Below are 23847 nucleotides of genomic sequence, written 5' to 3'. Positions count from 1 at the left end.
GGGGGGGGAGTTGTCACATGCCATGTAGCCTCCACTTGGACTTTTTGTATAATACTAAATATAACCACTCTTGTGCCTTAAATCCCTTCTTGTGCATTCGATCTTGTTGCAAATCATATGAAACATTGAAATGTAACAAGAAAAGCTTTACTTGTGCACTATTATGATTCAGTAAGTTGAACTATTTCTATAATGTGGTAAAAGAAAAAAACACTTTAGCTGAAGGAATCAGACATATCCTTTAAAAAATCTTTACCATGAATACGGATTGCCTCCCTTTGTTTCTATTCCAAACAATATATTTATTTTTTTATTACATAGTAACTGCCTACCATTTCTCATATTTCTATTCATCATAAGGTGAACAATCTAAACTAATGAAATTCATGAGTGCTAGTTAATTACAGGCAAATTTCACTCAAATTCACACAGAGTCTTCGCCTTTATATAGTTTAAATTTTCACCAATTTTAATAGGAGCCTGGTTATATTCTTCTGCAGAAACTGCTGATTAATTAAAAAAAAAAATTTGGATGAAATTTCAGCAAGTTATCTTGTGAAAACCAAATTGGACGCAGGCACATAGAAGCTTCCCTGTGATATGTCCGGACATATTATTACAAACATATTGCTGTAGGAAAAACGTGATTAGTAATGGTCACCCTTAGTAAAACAAGTAAGAAACAGAACAAAAAACTGTGGTTTGTAATACAGGGAAAACCACCACAATATATGTACGATCCGTGTACCTACCAGATCAATCAAGTATAAATATATGTATGTACCATCAACATATTAGTTTGAAATCATAAATAAACCAAAGTAATAGAAAAGTAATCTTACGGTTCCTGTAAAAAAAAAAAAAAAAGCAGACATGCCACTATGCTGTGATGAGCTGTGATGAAATATATGATATATGTACATGATGTTTTAAAACCTGTCGTTGTGAATATGAAGTACATGTCTATGACTACTAACGCTGTAGAAAAAAGTTCCAATTGTGCTAAAAATGCATTGTTTCAATTTAAATATTCAAGATATGACTTAAGATTAGAAAACAATATGTGTCAAAGATTATTTACTCTTCTATGTTCTTGCATTGGAACTGAGACATTTTGATTTTAATATCCTTCTTTTCACAATTGACAGATTAGAAATACAGTTCTTATAGTGATTATATAGTTTAGGACACACAACATATCACATCCAGCCCCAATGATGATAAAGCCTGCATTATGGGTGATTATCTCCCCTGATCCATGTGTATGCTTGCCTCATTGCCGTGATAAAAATAAAATATATACACATTTATGTAGACTCACATGCCAGTATGTCCATAAATGGACAATATCCTGCTTGAATCGCTGAAACTTAAATTGTAATTGCCCTCTTACAGAACAGGTGATGTTTATTTGTTGTTGTTGTAGTCCGACTAACTCCTCATGACTTATTATTGTACTCCTTTGTAATGCAATCATAACAAAGGGGACACATTTGGTATCAAAATTGACTAAATTCAAACAACAACAAGATAGTTTGCATTAATTATGTTGTTTAAAACATCTAAGTAAATCTCCCCTGAAAAGTGAGTGGTAGGTGGCACCTTAAGTACAAAATGTATTTCAGAAAAGCTTAGATTGAGTAATTGCAAATCAGATAACATAGAAACTAATTCTCCTAAGTAAAGAGACCATCAATCAATTTGTCTGATGTGTATATTTGTAATATAGGATTTCCTGGATTATCTTTCATGAGAAAAGGAAAAGATTATATTTTAATGCAGACAAGAAGCTTTTAATGTACATTTGTAATTTTTAAAATGAAACTGAACACTATTTTCAAAATGCTGAAATTTTTTTTTTTTTTTTTTTACACAAGATAAAAGGCTGTGTGCACACTTTATCTAGAATATTGAAATTGAACCTGATGACAACCAAAACTTAATGCATTTTTAAGAGTAAATCACCATAGCATTGCCGCTGGGGAATAGGGACAGTGGCTAAACTAACACATTACATTCGCAGAACTAAATCATTATCTCACGTTTTATGTTGTTGTGTATATATTGATACTATTTGAGGCAGTACCAACAGACTTAGCACTGCTGGGCCAGCTACTAAATGTGTTGTATTTATGGATTTTACTGAGAACTTTGTGTATTAGAGCAGAAATTCAATTTTCTGACATTATCAGATTGGTTTCTTTTACTGGAATTTTAAAGTAAAAGGTGAAATACATCAATAGTTTAAGTGTTTCTCTACATGGGAAATGATGGGACATATTTAACAGCTTTTTTATGTTTAACTGTCCCTTAGTATCAACTAGCATTCAGAGCTACACTGAAATCCTCTGAAACCATGGCTATTAGTACACTTATTAGACCTTTCTCTTGAATTGAATAGCACTGAATGATGCATTTAAAGAAATCATCCGAACTTTCTGATGTCTGACATCTATTAAGTCACAGTAACTGATTTTATAGTAAAATTTTAATTAAAATGATCATACAATTTCTACCAAAATCATTATATACACAATGTATCATGCAACACATCTTCAATAACCTCAATGCTGGATTTAATCAGGCTATATAGCTATAGCTCTTAGATATTGTTTCATTGTAGCAACTAAATATAGATATTTTCCTGAAAACAGCACACATTATTAAGTATCTAGAATTCCTACTAAAATCAACACACTAAAGCAAACAGAGACTTTCTACTGGAAACAACACACTTAATTTGATAAAGAATTTCTATTAAAATCTCAAATTCAATTCTTTGTCGTCTTTCTACTGTAAACAGCACAAACACTATAAAGTACTGATTTGTAGTTAAGGGTATATGCTACCTTATTGTGACATGCATCTATCTCTTTCCAAAGAGAGTTCCACACCGTTAATATTTTAAAATTCCATTTATGAATAAACTTGCTTAATTAACTGATGACACATTTTAAAACTACACATTGATAACAATCATATAACCGTGAATTATTAGGTGTAAAGCTAATTTATCAAGGTAGACAACTCTAAGAGAAATCACAAGTATATTGTAAGGTAACTTACAACCTTAAAACATGTGTATGTTGCAATGATGGGCTCATGTCCTTTTATTGTGCAAAGAAACGCAGATGAAAATACCAAAGTAATGTAATTATTGGGACATACCTGGACAGCCTCAGCAGCGACCTTCCGCTCCTCCTGAGAGATGGGAATGTCGACAGGGGCTTTAGGTGTGGAAGGAGACTGAATGTTGATCTGTGAAGGTGAGTTGTGTTCTGACTGGTCCTGTGGCTCTACAGATTCACGTAGACTGCTGGGAGGCATAGGATTTGGCCCTATGACACAATTAGGGTAACTGTTAAAAAAACTTACCTAACACATTTCATGGTTATCCTCATATAGTTCAAGTGTACATTCATTGAATAAAAGATCAGTCAACATTTAATCATGGACCAGAAAAATAATTTTCTGGACATGATTAAGGTTCAATTGTCAAGTTTTCCCTTAAAATTCATTTGCTTACCCATAGATACAAGGAAAGGGAGAGGAGTGTCCTTTTTCTAACTACAGTGTAACAAGAAAATAGGGCGGATAACACTGTATTATTTGCTTTAAGTGAATAAAAATGACTGAATACACTAGCGATGCCTATCAATTTACCTAAGGCTAGCCTTCGGGGGAACAAAGACAGATGTGCTATTAACACCCCAATCTAAGGCTGGCCTCCAGTAAATAAGAAAGAATGTGCTATTAATACCTATACCAAGGTCGAAGGCTGGCCTTCCTTTAGGTAACAGACTAAGGCTGAATGTACCAATACCTATAACTTTGATTAGTCACTGTGAATCCCAGTACGGCTGTATGTAACACCTACCGAGTGTGAAGTCCACATCTCTGTAGTTCCTCTTGTTATAGGTGAAGGTACGTGTCTTACGGAGACCAAACGGCAGCTCAGGCAGGCCTAGTGAAATGGACGGGATCGTGGACGGAGTGTCTGTCAAACAAAGGAATAGTTTAGGAAGATGCTACAAAATAAAATTGATTAGAACTATTCTGTTGACTGTTATATTATGCTGGGACTTTGGTCAATTAATGAGGATGTCGACTCATGAAAAATATTTTTGTATAATTCAACTTAGGCAATTATTGATGCATGTTTAGATGTACCTGTATAAGATTAGATCATTTATAAGATTGGTTCTAGTAACAAATACAAGCTAGGGGACCAAAGAATTTAATCTTTATACATCTGTAGTAAAAACAAATTTAGGGGAGTAAGATCTCTACAAGGAAACAAAAAAACGGGACCAGAGAAATCGGAACACTACAGTAAAACATTTTTATAACAAAGGTTAATTGGGAACCAAAGAAATTACAGAATTTGATTTTAATGACGCAATTCCTCGACAAAAAAATTGGAAACCGGTATGTATTATAATTATTATAATTTGTTTGTAACAAGGTGATAGTTACCTCCTATGGCAGGTAAAGGTTTTCTGAATCTTGGGAAATCTTTCATTCCCCCAAAATAGAAATCACGGAAGGATCCATAGTCGCTGTCAAAGCGTTTATCGACAGTGCGCTGTGTATCTGTTACACGTCCCGTCACTTGACCCTCTTCCTCCTCCTCTTCCTCTTCCTGTATGTTTTCCTCATCATCATCAAGGTAGAACACAGGCTTGGTCTCCATAAGGTGGGCTTGGCGAAGATGTCGGGCCTTGGAGATGTGTAGGTTCATCTTTTTCTGCTGTAACAGGTCGGAGCTGGCCGTCGACATGTTGGTGGTCAATCGGTCATAAGGGGGCAAGAAACGCTCGATTACCTCATGGATACGGTCTCGTGACATGAAGTCACTGGAAGGTAAAAAATAATGATTTAAAATATTCAGGAGCCTTTTATCACTACATGAATCGTCTTATTTTGAAGGACTTAATAAGAAGCCATGATAATTTATTTTTCAAATTTGAATTGATTTGACTTCAAATTAAGATACATTGAGTGCTGATTATCACCAATTTTTCTATTTTTTTATTTATTTCATTATTGATTTTTGTTATCGTTATCTGTTTTCTTGATAACGTCACCATTTCCACAGTTTCCAATTTCGATCAATATAATCAATTTACGCTATCAACGCTTGAAAAGATACAATGATTACAAAATTGGTTACTTGATTTTGCAACAAAGTACAAAACTGATATTCAAGGGAAATGCATCAGGAAGTCATCAATGAAATGAGTTGTCATTTTGCTTTTATCAGTGAAATCAGGGCACAACGTATAAAATGTCAATCTAATATATTGGTTCCATTAGTAGCAATTGTTCACAGATACCACAGGATCATAACAGGTAGCACAGTATCATAACAGGTACAGCAGTATCATAACAGGTACCGCAGTATCATAACAGGTACCGCAGTATCATAACAGGTAGCACAGTATCATAACAGGTAGCACAGTATCATAACAGGTACCATCGTATCATCACAGGTACCGCAGTATCATAACAGGTACCGCAATATCATAACAGGTACCGCAGTATCATAACAGGTACCGCAGTAACATAACAGGTAGCAGTGCACAGTATCATAACAGGTAGCACAGTATCATAACAGGTACGGCAGTATCATAACAGGTACCGCAGTATCATAACAGGTAGCGCAGTATCATAACAGGTACAGCAGTATCATAACAGGTACCGCAGTATCATAACAGAGCTGAACAGCACCAATACCATCGTATCATCACAGGTACCGCAGTATCATAACAGGTACCGGAATATCATAACAGGTATCGCAGTATCATAACAGGTACCGCAGTATCATAACAGAGCTGAACAGCACCAATACCATCGTATCATCACAGGTACCGCAGTTTCATAACAGGTACCGGAATATCATAACAGGTACCTCAGTATCATAACAGGTACCGCAGTATCATAACAGGTAGCACAGTATCATAACAGGTAGCACAGTAAACAGGTACCGCAGTATCATAACAGGTACAGCTGTATCATAACAGGTAGCACAGTATCATAACAGGTACCGCAGTATCATAACAGGTACCGCAGTATAATAACAGAGCTGAACAGCACCAATACCATCGTATCATCACAGGTCACGCAGTATCATAACAGGTACCGAAATATCATAACAGGTAGCGCAGTATCATAACAGGTAGCGCAGTATCATAACAGGTAGCACAGTATCATAACAGGTAGCACAGTAAACAGGTAGCACAGTATCATAACAGGTACTGCAGTATCATAACAGGTAGCAGTGAACAGTATCATAACAGGTAGCAGTGAACAGTATCATAACAGGTAGCACAGTATCATAACAGGTAGCCCAGTATCATAACAGGTAGCACAGTATCATAAAAGGTAGCACAGTATCATAACATGTAGCGCAGTATCATAGCAGGTACCGCAGTATCATAACAGGGACCGCAGTATCATAACAGGTAGCAGTGAACAGTATCATAACAGGTAGCACAGTATCATAACAGGTAGCACAGTATCATAACAGGTTGCACAGTATCATAACAGGTAGCACAGTATCATAACAGGTACCGCAGTATCATAACAGGTACCGCAGTATCATAACAGGTACCACAGTATCATAACAGGTTCCTGTATCATAACAGGTACCACAGTATCATAACAGGTACTGCAGTATCATAACAGGTACCGCAGCGCAGTATCATAACAGGTACCACAGTATCATAACAGGTTCCTGTATCATAACACGTACCACAGTATCATAACAGTTTCCTGTATCATAACAGGTAGCACAGTAAACAGGTAGCACAGTATCATAACAGATACCGCAGTATCATAACAGGTACCGCAGTATCATAACAGGTACCGAAGTATCATAACAGGTACCGCAGTATCATTACAGGTACCGCAGTATCATAACAGGTACCATAGTATCATAACAGAGGCGAGTGGCACCAGTACCACAGTATCATAACAGAGGCGAACGGCACCAGAACCACAGTATCATAACAGAGCCGAATGGCACCTGAGTACCACAGTATCCTAACAGAGCCGAATGGCACCAGTACCACAGTATCATGACAGAGCCGAATGACACCTGAGTATCACAGTATCATAACGGAGCCGAACGGAACCAGTACCACATTATTAAACAGAGGCGAACGGCACCAGTACCACAGAATCATAACAGAGCCGAATGGCACCAGTACCACAGTATCATAACAGAGCCGAATGACACCTGAGTATCACAGTATCATAACGGAGCCGAACGGCACCAGTACCACAGTATTAAACAGAGGCGAACGGCACCAGTACCACAGTATCATAACAGAGCCGAATGGCACCAGTACCACAGTATCATAACAGAGGCGAATGACACCAGTACCACAGTATCATAACAGAGCCGAATGGCACCAGTACCACAGTATCATAACAGAGCCGAACGGCACCAGTACCACAGTATCATAACAGAGCCGAATGACACCTGAGTACCACAGTATCGTAACGGAGCCGAACGGCACCAGTACCACAGTATCATAACAGAGCCGAATGGCACCTGAGTACCACAGTATCATAACAGAGCCGAATGGCACCAGTACCACAGTATCATAACAGAGGCGAACGGCACCAGTACCACAGTATCATAACAGAGTTGAATGGCACCTGAGTACCACAGTAACATAACAGAGCCGAATGACACCAGTACCACAGTATCATAACAGAGCCGAACGGCACCAGTACCACAGTATCATAACAGAGCTGAACGGCACCAGCACATCCACTGCAGCCAGTGGACAGTCTCCACCATACTAGTGACCAACCCTTACTTTGCAAGAAATTGTTTTCTTTTCTTAAAAACTGAAGGTTTTTAGTTCTCTCTTAATGAGAGATTATGTTGTATTTCAGATTGAATACTCATATTCTGTTCTTGATCCAGATTGAGTTCTCATTTATCTAATTCCTTCTGATTGAAAATTTTAACATATAAATACTCCATTTAGATTACCAATACCGTACTCTTAACTTGTGTGTAGTGGAACTAAACTGGTGCAACCGTTGGTGACCAGGTACATTTGTAGCTGAATTGGTAGAGAGTTAATCTAGAGTTGCTCATGTGAGCAATTACAACTCCTGCTCATGACTGCATAAGCTTATATATATATTAGCCCAAGTGTAGAAATTCTAACAAAAGCTCACATGCTACTTGTAAGCACAATCTCATTTGCAAACAGTATTATTAAACCCATTTGCTGCTCATGAACATGTGTAAGCAGTGTAACACAATGTACTTAGTGAAAGAGTTCACTGTGTATTACAATGTACTTAGTGAGAGAGTTCACTGTGTATCGCAATGTACTTATGGTGAGAGAGTTCACTATGTGTAAGCAGTGTAACACAATGTACTTAGTGAGATAGTTCACTGTGTATCACAATGTACTTATGGTGAGAGAGTTCACTATGTGTAAGCAGTGTATCACAATATACTTAGTGAGAGAGTTCACTGTGTGTAAGCAGTGTATCACAATGTTCTTAGTGAGATAGTTCACTATGTGTAAGCAGTATATCACAATGTACTTAGTGAGAGAGTTCATTGTGTATCACAATGTACTTCGTGAGAGAGTTCACTGTGTATCACAATGTACTTATGGTGAGAGAGTTCACTGTGTGTAAGCAGTGTATCACAATGTACTTAGTGAGAGAGTTCACTGTGTATCACAATGTACTTCGAGAGGGAGATCACTGTGTATCACAATGTACTTATGGTGAGAGAGTTCACTATGTGTAAGCAGTGTAACACAATGTACTTAGTGAAATAGTTCACTATGTGTAAGCAGTGTAACACAATGTACTTAGTGAGAGAGTTCACTGTGTATCACAATGTACTTAGTGAGAGAGTTCACTATGTGTAAGCAGTGTAACATAATGTACTTAGTGAGAGAGTTCACTGTGTATCACAATGTACTTAGTGAGAGAGTTCACTATGTCTAACACAATGTACTTAGTGAGAGAGTTAACTGTGTGTAAGCAGTGTATCACAATGTACTTAGTGAGAGGGTTCACTGTGTATCACAATGTACTTAGAGAGAGAGTTCACTATGTGTAAGCAGTGAAACATAATGTACTTAGTGAGAGAGTTCACTATGTATCACAATGTACTTCGTGAGAGAGTTCACTGTGTATCACAATGTACTTATGGTGAGAGAGTTCACTGTGTGTAAGCAGGGTATCACAATGTACTTAGTGAGAGAGTTCACTGTGTATCACAATGTACTTCGTGAGAGAGTTCACTGTGTATCACAATGTACTTATGGTGAGAGAGTTCACTATGTGTAAGCAGTGTAACACAATGTACTTAGTGAGAGAGTTAACTAAACAAAAATGAGGTGAATCGTTTTGTAATCTCAGAAATCAATAAATATGAAAAGCTGCCGTTAATGTTTACTCACTCACATATTACTTGAACAGCTACAGGTGGGAATATACAGTACATGTACATAGTCATTGTCTAAATTCAACCAATCACTACCTGCATCAAATGAAGCATAATTTTGTGTTCTTCTTTTACCTCATAAAATGATATATGTTTCAATTTCCTCCTCAAATACAAATCAATTGCTTCAAAAATTTCATCAAATGTATACACACTGGCTTAAAGCTTCTCCACAATTCTGACCAATGATCAGCCATGTTTACCTATATTATGTCACTTAATGAGTTCATGGAGATATAACTGGGTATTTTTTCATACATCACAAAAGTGTCAAGATTTAATTTCGCTAGTTCTTAAAAAAGCTTAAATTAGTGTAGAAGTCCAGAAAGAGTTTTTGTGTTAAAGGTTGTACATCTTTGTTCAGATAATATGATAACTACTGTTATAGAATTGTCATGATCTGGTTTAAAGGAAAGCTTGATGTACTTAAATGTTTTGATCTATATCAAATAAAAGTTTGTGTGTTTAAAATGCATTGATCTAGTTCACAAGAAAGCTTGGTGTACTTGAAATATTAAAATTGTTCACAGGAAAGCTAAGTGTACTAAAAATCTATTATACTTTTTCGCAGGAAAGCTTGATGTTCTTTCGAATTCGTTAACAATCTCTCTTGATCTAGTTCTTTAGAAAGCTTGGAGTACTTAGATTTGTCAAATGCAATCAGACTGTTTTGACTCTAAACCAATGTGGCAGCACCAGATGAGTGTGTACCTTTACCAGGCTAGCAGTACATTGCACCAATATAGTCAGCCATTACAGTACGCTCAAGTCTTGTGTGTACATATTTACACATGACAAATTGCGCAGGGAGTTTAAAATGCTACACAATACAGAAATGAATTGTGTCATCTGGGAACAATAAATTGTATTTTACGACTTTGTGTTAAATGGCAACTCTATCTCTACTTAACCAAATGAATAGGCCAAAACAATTCAACTTGTATCTGTGTATGATCTTTGTGCTGTGCTTATTTAGAGAGAAAATTTGAGAATTCCACAGAGCAATTTCAATACCAGAGAATTACACACAATACACGGTGCTGAAGATTAATGTATATTAAAGTCAGATGTAAACAGATGAACAGAATATGATTAAACAAAGATCAATCCAGATATATCTGTCACTTACATTCCCATATTTCAGTTTTCATAACCACTGTCACCAATAACTGATTAAGAGCTGTTGGCCATATGCACCCATGAGACAAAAAAAAACAACTGATTCAATACCCTACCCCCCTACCATAACCCCACAACCCATCAATTTAAAACAACCTTATTCAATTCCCTACTCCCCTTCCATACCCCCAACCAATCAACATAAAACAACCTGATTCAATACCATATTCTCCTACCATAACCCCACAACCCATCAACATAAAACAACCTTATTCAATTCCCTACTCTCCTTCCATAACCCCAACCAATCAACATAAAACAACCTGATTCAATACCCTATTCTCCTACCATAACCCCACAACCCATCAACATAAAACAACCTGATTCAATATCCTACTCTCCTTCCATAACCCCACAACCCATCAATATAAAACAACCTGATTCAATACCCTACTCTCCTACCATAACCCCACAACCCATCAACATCAAACAAACTGATTCCATACCCTATTCTCCTACCATAACCCCACAACACATCAACATAAAACAACCTGATTCAATACCCTATTCTCCTACCATAACCCCACAACCCATCAACATAAAACAACCTTATTCAATTCCCTACTCTCCTTCCATAACCCCAACCAATCAACATAAAACAACCTGATTCAATACCCTATTCTCCTACCATAACCCCACAACCCATCAACATAAAACAACCTGATTCAATATCCTACTCTCCTTCCATAACCCCACAACCCATCAATATAAAACAACCTGATTCAATACCCTACTCTCCTACCATAACCCCACAACCCATCAACATCAAACAAACTGATTCCATACCCTATTCTCCTACCATAACCCCACAACACATCAACATAAAACAACCTGATTCAATACCCTATTCTCCTACCATAACCCCACAACCCATCAATATAAAACAACCTTATTCAATACCCTACTCTCCTTCCATAACCCCACAACACATCAACATAAAACAAACTGATTCAATACCCTACTCCCCTTCCATAACCCCACAACCCATCAACATAAAACAACCTGATTTAATACCCTATTCTCCTTCCATAACCCCACAACCCATCAATATAAAACAAACTGATTCAATACCCTACTCTCCTTCCATAACCCCACAACACATCAATATAAAACAAACTGATTCAATACCCTACTCTCCTTCCATAACCCCACAACCCATCAACATAAAACAAACTGATTCAATACCCTACTCTCCTTCCATAACCCCACAACCCATCAACATAAAACAAACTGATTCAATACCCTACTCTCCTTCCATAACCCCACAACCCATCAACATAAAACAAACTGATTCAATACCCTACTCTCCTTCCATAACCCCACAACCCATCAACATAAAACAAACTGATTCAATACCCTACTCTCCTTCCATAACCCCACAACCCATCAACATAAAACAAACTGATTCAATACCCTACTCTCCTTCCATAACCCCACAACCCATCAACATAAAACAAACTGATTCAATACCCTACTCTCCTTCCATAACCCCACAACCCATCAACATAAAACAAACTGATTCAATACCCTACTCTCCTTCCATAACCCCACAACCCATCAACATAAAACAAACTGATTCAATACCCTACTCTCCTTCCATAACCCCACAACCCATCAACATAAAACAAACTGATTCAATACCCTACTCTCCTTCCATAACCCCACAACACATCAACATAAAACAAACTGATTCAATACCCTACTCCCCTTCCATAACCCCACAACCCATCAACATAAAACAACCTGATTTAATACCCTATTCTCCTTCCATAACCCCACAACCCATCAATATAAAACAAACTGATTCAATACCCTACTCTCCTTCCATAACCCCACAACACATCAATATAAAACAAACTGATTCAATACCCTACTCTCCTTCCATAACCCCACAACCCATCAACATAAAACAAACTGATTCAATACCCTACTCTCCTTCCATAACCCCACAACCCATCAACATAAAACAAACTGATTCAATACCCTACTCTCCTTCCATAACCCCACAACCCATCAACATAAAACAAACTGATTCAATACCCTACTCTCCTTCCATAACCCCACAACCCATCAACATAAAACAAACTGATTCAATACCCTACTCTCCTTCCATAACCCCACAACCCATCAACATAAAACAAACTGATTCAATACCCTACTCTACTTCCATAACCCCACAACCCATCAACATAAAACAAACTGATTCAATACCCTACTCTCCTACCATAACCCCACAACCCACCAACATAAAACAAACTGATTTAATACCCTACTCTCCTACCATAACCCCACAACCCACCAACATAAAACAAACTGATTCAATACCCTACTCTCCTACCATAACCCCACAACCCACCAACATAAAACAAACTGATTCCATACCCTACTCTCCTACCATAACCCCACAACCCACCAACATAAAACAACCTGATTCAATACCCTACACTCCTACCATATTTCAAAACATAAAACAAAAATAGGATTTGGTTTTCAATGGGGCCTGTATCATTCACCTTGTTTTCTATCTTACCTTTGAAAAAGCTGATTTGTATCATAATCCATACATGATAGGTGCCCCACATTTGATACATTAAAGCTCTGCCAATAATTACTTTTGGAGAAGAAGACTTTTACAGCATTAATACCATATACTTGTCTTACTGAGAATATTGAAATTTATAGATATTGGGGAACAAGTAATGTGGCCTTGGATTGCATTTTGTAAGATTGATTAAAGCGTATTCTACAAATAGACATTATATAAATATGACATTCATTAGCAGGTGACAGTGAATATGGTCAACCCAAGAAAACCATTGTCACCCGAGGCGAATCTATTTTGTCACACCGAAAGTCTTTGTAGCTCAGAAACAGCAGCAAACCTCGATAATGACATGGTCTGCTGTTTACAAGCGCTATCGCACCGGCGTTTGATAAAATTGGCTGTTGCCGTCAAACCTTCTTGAGACCATCACGGTGGGGAAACGAAGCGGTGAACGCACATTTTTCACTGTCTCATGGCAATATCACCCGCGCCCCTTAAAACCAATGTATTTTCGGAAGGTGACAGAGATTTTTGTTTAATTTACTCCCAACCAATCAAATAGCTAGAAATTCACTTGAGGTGTAACAATAATTAATGATAAACTGTTCACTGAGAATTAATGTCATTATTCTGTATCTTGGACTGCTGGGCAAATAATTTCTGACTTAAACAAAATTTCAATGAACATGTATAGGTCATACTAAAAACTTAATGCAAAAGGTCTATCTGAAAAAAGTAAATTACCTGTAATTGACATATGGACAGATTGCACAAATGGCATGAGGTATCAACGCTCACAGAGTTAGAACAAAGGTTATGAGCACAAATAATGTTTCTTATATTCTGTAAGTGCTTACAATGCTTACAGAGTTAGAACAAAGGTTATGAGCACAAATAATGTTTCTTATTTTCTGTAAGTGCTTACAGTGATCACAGAGTTAGAACAAAGGTTATGAGCACAAATAATGTTTCCATTATCTGTAAGTGCTTACAATGATCACAGAGTTAGAACAAAGGTTATGAGCATAAATAATGTTTCTTATTTTCTGTAAATGCTTCATTTCTAATGACAAAAATAAAAATAAAAATTGTGAAATTGTTCAATATTTAAATGTTCACAATCTTATAATATACAACTATTGTGTCATGTGTAATCTAAATAGGTTCATTCATTTACCATGGCCTTCCTAAGTTGTTCCAGACAAAGCGCCAAATGTTATGGCCAATGGAGATCCAGGTTTAAACTTTGACATTAGAGGATGGCCTTGATTCTTGTCACTTTATTACACCTCGGAGAGGCGCCATCAGGTTAGCCATAAAACTGATACAACATACTCAAAAGTGTCTGTTGTCTTTGTAATCAGTACCACCATTTATTACAGACTACTAACCTTGAGTAAATATAGCACGAGTGAACCAACTGTCACTGCTCATATTATCAAAAAAATAATATTGTAGGCTTCCTCAGAATATTTTTTTAGACTTAATTTCAGATTCTAGAGCACCTTCCGATACAAGTTAGGTTATCAACCAACGAGGATTCTGTCAATGATGATGTCCCCATTCATGTTAGATTCATACTGCTTTTCACATATACCTAAACATTTAACCACAATGTACCAATGTGATCTACACATCATCTGTACATGGTTATCATATACACTACCACAACAACAAGTCCAACCACACACAAGGATGTCATCTATACATAACTGTCTATGGGAAATGGATCTGTTTTAAGCGGATTGTCTCCCTTATTCTTCCTGTGATCTTCAGACCAATATACATAGACAAATTAATATAATAGATCACGAAATGGACCAATAAAATTTGTTGTAGAATTAATAGATCAATAGTAGGATATTTTGAAGCCTCAAGATTTTATTTCAAAAGAATTGCACATACATGTTTGTAACGTTAACTTATAACAGAGTGTTGATGCCACGTATTTATAATGTGAATACTGTATCAACACAATGTGTTTTGTAATAGCTTGAAAAAAAGGGGGAAAATTGGCAAAACGATATATATTATAACCGAACCACTGTTGATTTTGTTAGTGGTGTGCCATCATATCTCTTTCAGTTTCAGCAAAAACACCATTCACTGATGTGTGGAAACACCTGTACTGGTAATGAAATAATCTAGACGACTGAACTTTACCTGGTGATGATATATTCTAGGGACTTGCACTTACCTGGAAGTGTCAAAACCTAGAGACACCTGTACTTGTACATGGCAATGACATAATCTATAGACACCTGTACTTTAGCCTGGTAATGATATAATCTGAAGACACCTGTAATTCTACCTGGTAATGATATAATCTGAAGACACCTGTAATTCTATCTGGTAATGATATAATCTGAAGACACCTGTAATTCTATCTGGTAATGATATAATCTGAAGACACCTGTAATTCTATCTGGTAATGATATAATCTGAAGACACCTGTAATTCTATCTGGTAATGATATAATCTGAAGACACCTGTAATTCTATCTGGTAATGATATAATCTGAAGACACCTGTAATTCTATCTGGTAATGATATAATCTGAAGACACCTGTAATTCTATCTGGTAATGATATAATCTGAAGACACCTGTAATTCTATCTGGTAATGATATAATCTGAAGACACCTGTAATTCTATCTGGTAATGATATAATCTGAAGACACCTGTAATTCTATCTGGTAATGATATAATCTAAAGACACCTGTAATTCTATCTGGTAATGATATAATCTAAAGACACCTGTAATTCTATCTGGTAATGATATAATCTGAAGACACCTGTAATTCTATCTGGTAATGATATAATCTGAAGACACCTGTAATTCTATCTGGTAATGATATAATCTAAAGACACCTGTAATTCTATCTGGTAATGATATAATCTAAAGACACCTGTAATTCTATCTGGTAATGATATAATCTGAAGACACCTGTAATTCTATCTGGTAATGATATAATCTAAAGACACCTGTAATTCTATCTGGTAATGATATAATCTAAAGACACCTGTAATTCTATCTGGTAATGATATAATCTAAAGACACCTGTAATTCTATCTGGTAATGATATAATCTCAAGACACCTGTAATTCTATCTGGTAATGATATAATCTCAAGACACCTGTAATTCTATCTGGTAATGATATAATCTCAAGACACCTGTAATTCTACCTGGTAATGACATACAATGTAATCTAGAGACAATTGTATTTTTACATGGCAATGACATAATCTATAGACACCTGTACTTTGACCAGATGATGACATAATCTAGAGATCGACACCCATATTTTAACCTGGCAATGATATAATCTACAGATACCTGTACTTTTACCTGTCACTGATATAATCTACAGATACCTGAGATTTAACCTGGTAATTTAATGACATAATCTAGAGAAGCCTGTACTCCTGACTGGCAATTGACATAATCTAGAGACACTAGTACTTTTGCCTGGCAATGACATAATCTAGAGACACTTGTACTTTTACCTGGCAAAGAAATAATCGATAGACACTTGAACTATTACCTGGCAATGAAATAATCTATAGACACTTGTACTTTTACCTGGCAATGAAATAATCTAGAGACACATGTACTTTCACCTGTCAATGAAATAATCTAGAGACACCTGTACTTTAACCTGGCAATGACATAATCTAGAGACACTTGTACTTTTACCTGGCAATGAAATAATCTAGAGACACATGTACTTTCACCTGTCAATGAAATAATCTAGAGATACCTGTACTTTAACCTGGCAATGACATAATCTAGAGACACTTGTACTTTTACCTGGCAATGACATAATCTAGAGACACCTGAAATTTAACCTGGCAATGACATAATCTACAGATACCTGTACTTTTACCTGGCAATGACATAATCTACAAATACCTGAGATTTTACCTGGCAATGACATAATCTTAAGAGACACCTGTACTTTAACCTGGCAATGAAAAATCTAGATACCTGTACTTTTACCTGGCAATGACATAATCTACAGATACCTGAGATTTAACCTGGCAATAACATAACCTACTGATACCTGAGATTTAACCTGGCAATGTCATAATCTACAGATACCTGTACTTTAACCTGGTGATGATATAATCTACAGATACCTGTACTTTTACCTGGCACTGATATAATCTACAGATACCTGTACTTTTACCTGGCACTGATATAATCTACAGATACCTGAGATTTAACCTGGCAATGATATAATCTACAGATACCTGACATTTTGTAACAGGCATGAATACAAAAGCATTCAAAAATCTAGGAACCAAGTACAATTCTTCATATATATAACAAAAAAAATCTTGAAAAAAAGATAAACTTCAGAGATTTCAAGTAAATGTTAAGTCTGAAAAAGGCTGTGTATACTTTAAACATTGCGTGCAAGCAAAAGTGCTGATCATTAAATAAGTGGTAACTCTATTCAATAAAAGTTTTGATAGTACATGTAATTAATGTAGATGTCTCCATCTCAAATACTGAGTGTAAATCATGCTTAACACTATAAGACATGTAAACATTTAAAACAAGAGATCCTCGCCATGTTGAAATATATACACCAAATACGGTAAGAGTGAGCATCATTATGGGGATACTTCCACCCTCCCATAGTAGCTAAAACTTAATTTGTATTTTGTAGTGAGACTGTATCACTAACAAATAAAATCAACAATACCACATTCAGTCAGCACTGCATATGTGTCAAATAAAAGAAATACCAAAGTGATCTTCAATGGCTCTGCCAAAGGATGCTTCTGTTCAAATCATCAACATAAAAACAGATCACCTCTAGGTCTACGTTTAAGACTAATACATGGATGAACCAAGTTTCGGTAATTCACTTTGATGCTTGCCTGCGAAAAATCATACAGAAAACTTTTCATGAAATAATTTATAAGCAGACCCTTAAACTCCAATGTTCTGTGCAGAATGAAATACCAACTTGATATATAAGCAGAGCTAGACATATAGTACATATGTGTGATGGTACCATGGGGGCCATAGTAAATTTCTGATGTGTCTCCATATTGCAATTTACACAGATAAAGTCGCCCGACAAAGGTCACATGGTCACCATGGCACGAGGTATTCTACCACTCACAAGAAATCCTCCTGTAACGTTATGACATTAGTAGGGTAAGGGAAATCTCATATAAACTTCATCACATTACATCTGTAGGAGAGAAAGGGAAATCTTCCAATAAAAAAAAATGACTATTATATCATCCGATAATAAACTGAATGTCAAAAAATGTTGTTAGATATTTTGAACAGACCAAGGTTATTATAATTACGACACCCTAAATGTATCGCAATGATGCATATCCTTAACAGTACTGATTGAATGGTTTAGTCAGAGATTAAATAAGGATGTAAGTAATGCATATCATGTACAACATACACCAATGATTCGTATTTCTACCAGTTGCCTGGCTAATAAACCATATACATTGTGGTCACTGTTTTAACAGACGTATGTTTCCCGCTAAACATCATAAATCGTCTCCTTTCCGATACCTGTGTTTAACACCAAGGCTTTCCAATCAAGTGTGTATAATATAGCGCCTTGTGTATAATATAGCGCCTTGTGTATAATAGAGCACCTTGTGTATAATATAGCACCTTGTGTATAATATAGCGCCTTGTGTATAATATAGCGCCTTGTGTATAATATAGCGCCTTGTGTATAATATAGCGCCTTGTGTATAATATAGCGCCTTGTGTATAATATAGCGCCTTGTGTATAATATAGCGCCTTGTGTATAATATAGCGCCTAGTGTATAATATAGCGCCTTGTGTATAATATAGCGCCTAGTGTATAATATAGCGCCTTGTGTATAATATAGCGCCTTGTGTATAATATAGCGCATTGTGTATAATATAGCGCCTAGTGTATAATATAGCACCTTGTGTATAATATAGCGCCTTGTGTATAATATAGCACCTTGTGTATAATATAGCGCCTTGTGTATAATATAGCGCCTTGTGTATAATATAGCGCCTTGTGTATAATATAGCGCCTTGTGTATAATATAGCGCCTTGTGTATAATATAGCGCCTTGTGTATAATATAGCGCCTTGTGTATAATATAGCGCCTTGTGTATAATATAGCGCCTTGTGTATAATATAGCGCCTTGTGTATAATATAGCGCCTTGTGTATAATATAGCGCCTAGTGTATAATATAGCGCCTTGTGTATAATATAGCGCCTAGTGTATAATATAGCGCCTTGTGTATAATATAGCGCATTGTGTATAATATAGCGCCTTGTGTATAATATAGCACCTTGTGTATAATATAGCACCTTGTGTATAATATAGCGCCTTGTGTATAATATAGCGTGTATAATATAGCGCCTTGTGTATAATATAGCGCCTTGCGTATAATATAGCGCCTTGTGTATAATATAGTGCCTTGTGTATAATATAGCGCCTTGTATAGCGCCTAGTGTATAATATAGCGCCTTGTGTATAATATAGCGCCTTGTGTATAATATAGCGCCTTGTATAGCGCCTAGTGTATAATATAGCGCCTTGTGTATAATATAGTGCCTTGTGTATAATATAGCACCTTGTAGCAGGTATCACCTGCTGAACAAAGATGAACTGGTGTCACAAAAAAGGAAAAATATTCCAAAAGCCTGAAACAGGTATAAAGTTCCAGAGAAGAAGCTGCATTTAAAAACTTTTAGAGGCCACAGGTAGCCTGAAGGATTTTGAAACTTTTGGGCAGGCAATTTCAGACAAGCAGTTAAAAATTGTTTACGCTTGGATGAGATATGGTGTGAACAAGCATATTCAGGAGACTTCAGCAGCAACAGTGAGGAGTTCATCTCAGATGGGAATATATAATGGGCAGTAATAGTGTGATTTAATGAGAAAGGGACTTGGCAGGGTCGACCACCATCCAGTAATTTGTGAGTGTTGTATTCAGGGGAAACTCGCGATCCTGTATTTTACATCGCTTTGCCAGAAAAGATGAAAAAATGTTGGTATTGAAGACCTTTGATAACGGTCAGGGCCATTTTCACAAATATTCATATACAACTTCTCTTGGTAATGTGATAAAAACAAATGGAAAAATTTGATTTATTGATTTTTGGGCAAATTGGTCGAGTGGTTATCACTCCAGCCTTCCACGCAGGCGAAGTCGTCGTACATATGGAATATTCAGAGAAAGTGTTTTTCTCCTGCCCACACAACTCCATCAACCCAGGTGGAGTATAAAATGGTCTAGGCAGATGTTGCGGTATCTGTGCTGTAGCATTCAAGTGAGGTGGCACTATAAATGATATACCATTGGAAGCACAGTCCCACTACAAACTGAACACAATACATCTCTGGCACACACACAGGCATACACACATAGGGAAATATTAGCCAGGTGGCATAGGACTAGTAGTTAGCACCTGATAAGGCAGCTCCTGCGAAATCCTCAAAATTGTATTGATTAATGTTGATATGTTAAATGTATTGATTGTATAAATTGTATATCTATGAACTGTAAAGCACTTTAGAGTGGCTTATGCTAGCTAGATAGGGTCCTATATCAATTGTTGTATATTATTATATTATCATTATTATTTATAACAAGTACCAACATGGCGACAAACAAAACCACCATGGTGCCACACAGAGGAAACATAACTCAGGAAACCATGAACCACAGCTGAGGTAGCAGTGAGAGGAGAATAGGGAAGGCTGGCTGTCTTACATGTACCCCTGAGTATAATACACTCAGATTAGATCTACACAATCAGCCTGTTCCTGTGGTATACGAACATCCAACACAATTTCTCACCTCCTGTATACAGATCTAAAGTGGGATCAGCATTTATCAATCAATATCTTTTTGCTGTGACATAATCTTTAATAACTTCCAGAACAAGAGATCCCAGAGGGATCTTGGCCCCCACCATTGTACCATCTTTATTAGTTCTTTGTCAGTTCGATCTTTTCGCTTCTTTTCTCTCATCTGTTTGATCAAGTCATGTTAACAGTAAATGCACCTTGAGGTTACTTTTGATCTAAACTTCATTCTGATGTATATAAAAGACAACCTTTCATATGAGTTTGTAGTTTCACATATTTACTAGTACAGTATGTGAAAGAAATAAGAGCGATCATTGCAATATCCTTTGAGTACTTTCTGAGAATTAGCAATAACAAACTTTACCTGTCAAAATCCAAGATGGCCATCTGTCAACAATTTTGTTTATTTCATCAGTCACAAAAGTAAACATGCACAATAAATGACCAAGGGGAACCTACATAACAAATTCTAGAAAAATCCATCAAGTGCTTTCTGGGAAATAATGATAACAAAAATTCACTGTAAAAAAACAAGATAGCCACCAGTAAGCCAAATTCTTCAAGCACAAAAAAACCCAAGGGGAACCTACATTTGCATACATGCCATATCTCACGATTTAGGCGTGAGACTCACGAAAAACAGCCTTCCAAATGTCTCACGGCGTGGGAACCCATTTTCACGCTATATATAATATATGTTTTAAATGACTCACGAATTTCTCACGAATTCAGAGAAATTATCTCACCATTTTTGACCAAATCTCACTAAAAATAATCACTGATCTCACTATTTTGCACCGGAAAGTTATAGCATGTATGAATTCCAGAAAGATCCCTCCATCACTTCCTGTGAAATAGTAATAACAAATATACTGTCAAAATCCAAGATGGCTACTTGTCAGTAATTTTGCTTAACCGATCAGTCTCAGAAGTTAACATACACAAGTACAGACCAAGGGAACTTACATATCAAACTTGAGAAAGATCTATCTAGTACTTTCTGTGAAATAGCGATAACAAACCTTCAAATCCAAGATGGATGCCTGTCGGCCATTTAGTTTATCTGATCAGGGTCAAAATTTGACACTGATCAAAGTGTCAAAGCTTTGTCCATCGATATTTACATAAAATCAACAATTCACTAAGACTACCAGGTATAAATCACTGAACCTCAAGTATAACTGCAAATGTTAATGTTTCATAACTTATCTAAAAGTAATGGCTTATGTTTATACATCATTAGACATAATGATTTATGTTTATAATTTATGCATGACCTAAATTTCTCTTACAGGTGTGGGAAAGAATATTAAGAGGCAACTAATGTGTTGACCCTTGTTTATACTGTTACACGATTGAAATGAAGTAGATCTTGTAATGTAGTCATATCACTTCTATTGCCACAATGAAAATCTTAACGTCTCTACAGTTAAAAATTAAATCCCTAGCAAATTAAAAAAAAATCAAAACCATACTTCCTTCATGGTGCTATTCAGGCAACAATTAAACTATTAACTATCAATGAACTGTTGTTTGACATATCTTTTGGGTGTTTACAAGAATTTAATGACCATAGTTAATGTGCCATAAATGTCCAACTTGGTCTTGTTATCACTTCAAAATGTCAAGAGAATATTATAATGAATGTTGTGGGCTATCATATAACCATTTCTATATTGTAACCTGTATCAACCTCAGACCTCCGTATCAGCCTGAGGGACCAGAAGTATTGATAACATGTTGTATTTAGTTGTAGGAGTACCTCCTCTAGGACTCACCTCTGTTTGGCGTGATCCAACACCTTGACCAGGATATCACGGGGGAGATCAAGCAAATCATCAATTCTACACAGCAAAGCAACATAACAACATAACAACATAATTGTACAACATCCCATCACCGTTAGAGAACAGAAGCATCACACACAACAATGTCACGTTTACCCTAACTACAGACTGTAATTACCGCAGTCATTTTTTAATATGATGATCGAAGCAAAGACAATTGTAGAATTTAAAATAGATTGCAAATATCAATCAAATATTTTATGCTTTGAAATATTTTTTGAAAAAATTACAAATCACTTCATGAATACATGCTGTATATATATATATAAATATATACATAATGATCAAATTAATCAAACTGACTTTACAGGATCCCTATGTTTAAAACAGCATTACTAAGTACAACCTAGTCAAAGGGAAATAACTCTTACTACAAACTCTCATTACTGAGTACAACCAAGTCAAAGGGAAATAACTCTTACTACAAACTCTCATTACTGAGTAAACCTAGTCAAAGGGAAATAACTCCTACTACAAACTCTCCTTTATGCTAGTATCGTAGTGCATTCATATTGTGATATATTTTCTAATTTAATTTCACTTTAATTTTGATTTTCCCTTCACCATTTAAAAACACTTCAAATACAAAACACACCAGTTAAATGTTTAATATACACAGATCATCAACAGTGCATGTGTCTAGATTTTCATTCAATAGTTAAATATATCATATACATTATAAGTATGTAAAAATAAACTACATTGTACATTATAAGTACGTAAAAATAATGTCATTCACTGAATTTCTTTTTCACATTTCCCTTTTTGTTCGAAATATGACCAGTGCCAAAACTACAGCAATACAATGGAATTTATTAGGATAATCTATAGTGGCACAAAAAAACCCAGATTTATTGGGGGAATTTATAGGAAATTGAAGGTAACTCACAAGAGTCTGATTAAATGCAAACAATTAAGAAAACGTAACATTTCA

The 23847-nt window shown here is 36.1% G+C and overlaps 1 protein-coding gene across 5 annotated transcripts in view; it reads right to left on the bottom strand.

Annotated features, from left to right (window-relative positions):
- Window positions 1-23847, bottom strand: part of LOC110464964 — a 66008-nt gene that overhangs the window by 23502 nt on the left and 18659 nt on the right. For all 5 annotated transcript variants that reach the window (XM_021520483.1, XM_021520486.1, XM_021520485.1 and 2 more), the window contains 4 exons: window positions 22845-22910; window positions 4477-4856; window positions 3878-3997; window positions 3169-3338 (listed from right to left, as the gene is read on the bottom strand). In XM_021520483.1, coding sequence (XP_021376158.1) covers window positions 3169-3338; window positions 3878-3997; window positions 4477-4856; window positions 22845-22910 — 736 coding nt within the window. The remainder of the gene's footprint in view (window positions 1-3168; window positions 3339-3877; window positions 3998-4476; window positions 4857-22844; window positions 22911-23847) is intronic.

This window comes from Mizuhopecten yessoensis, unplaced genomic scaffold (genome assembly GCF_002113885.1).
Source record: "Mizuhopecten yessoensis strain PY_sf001 unplaced genomic scaffold, ASM211388v2 scaffold11045, whole genome shotgun sequence".
In the NCBI taxonomy this organism is placed as follows: Eukaryota; Metazoa; Mollusca; class Bivalvia; order Pectinida; family Pectinidae; genus Mizuhopecten; species Mizuhopecten yessoensis.
The sequence above is the reverse complement of the archived record's forward strand: the minus strand, read 5'-3'. Positions and strand labels throughout refer to the sequence as shown.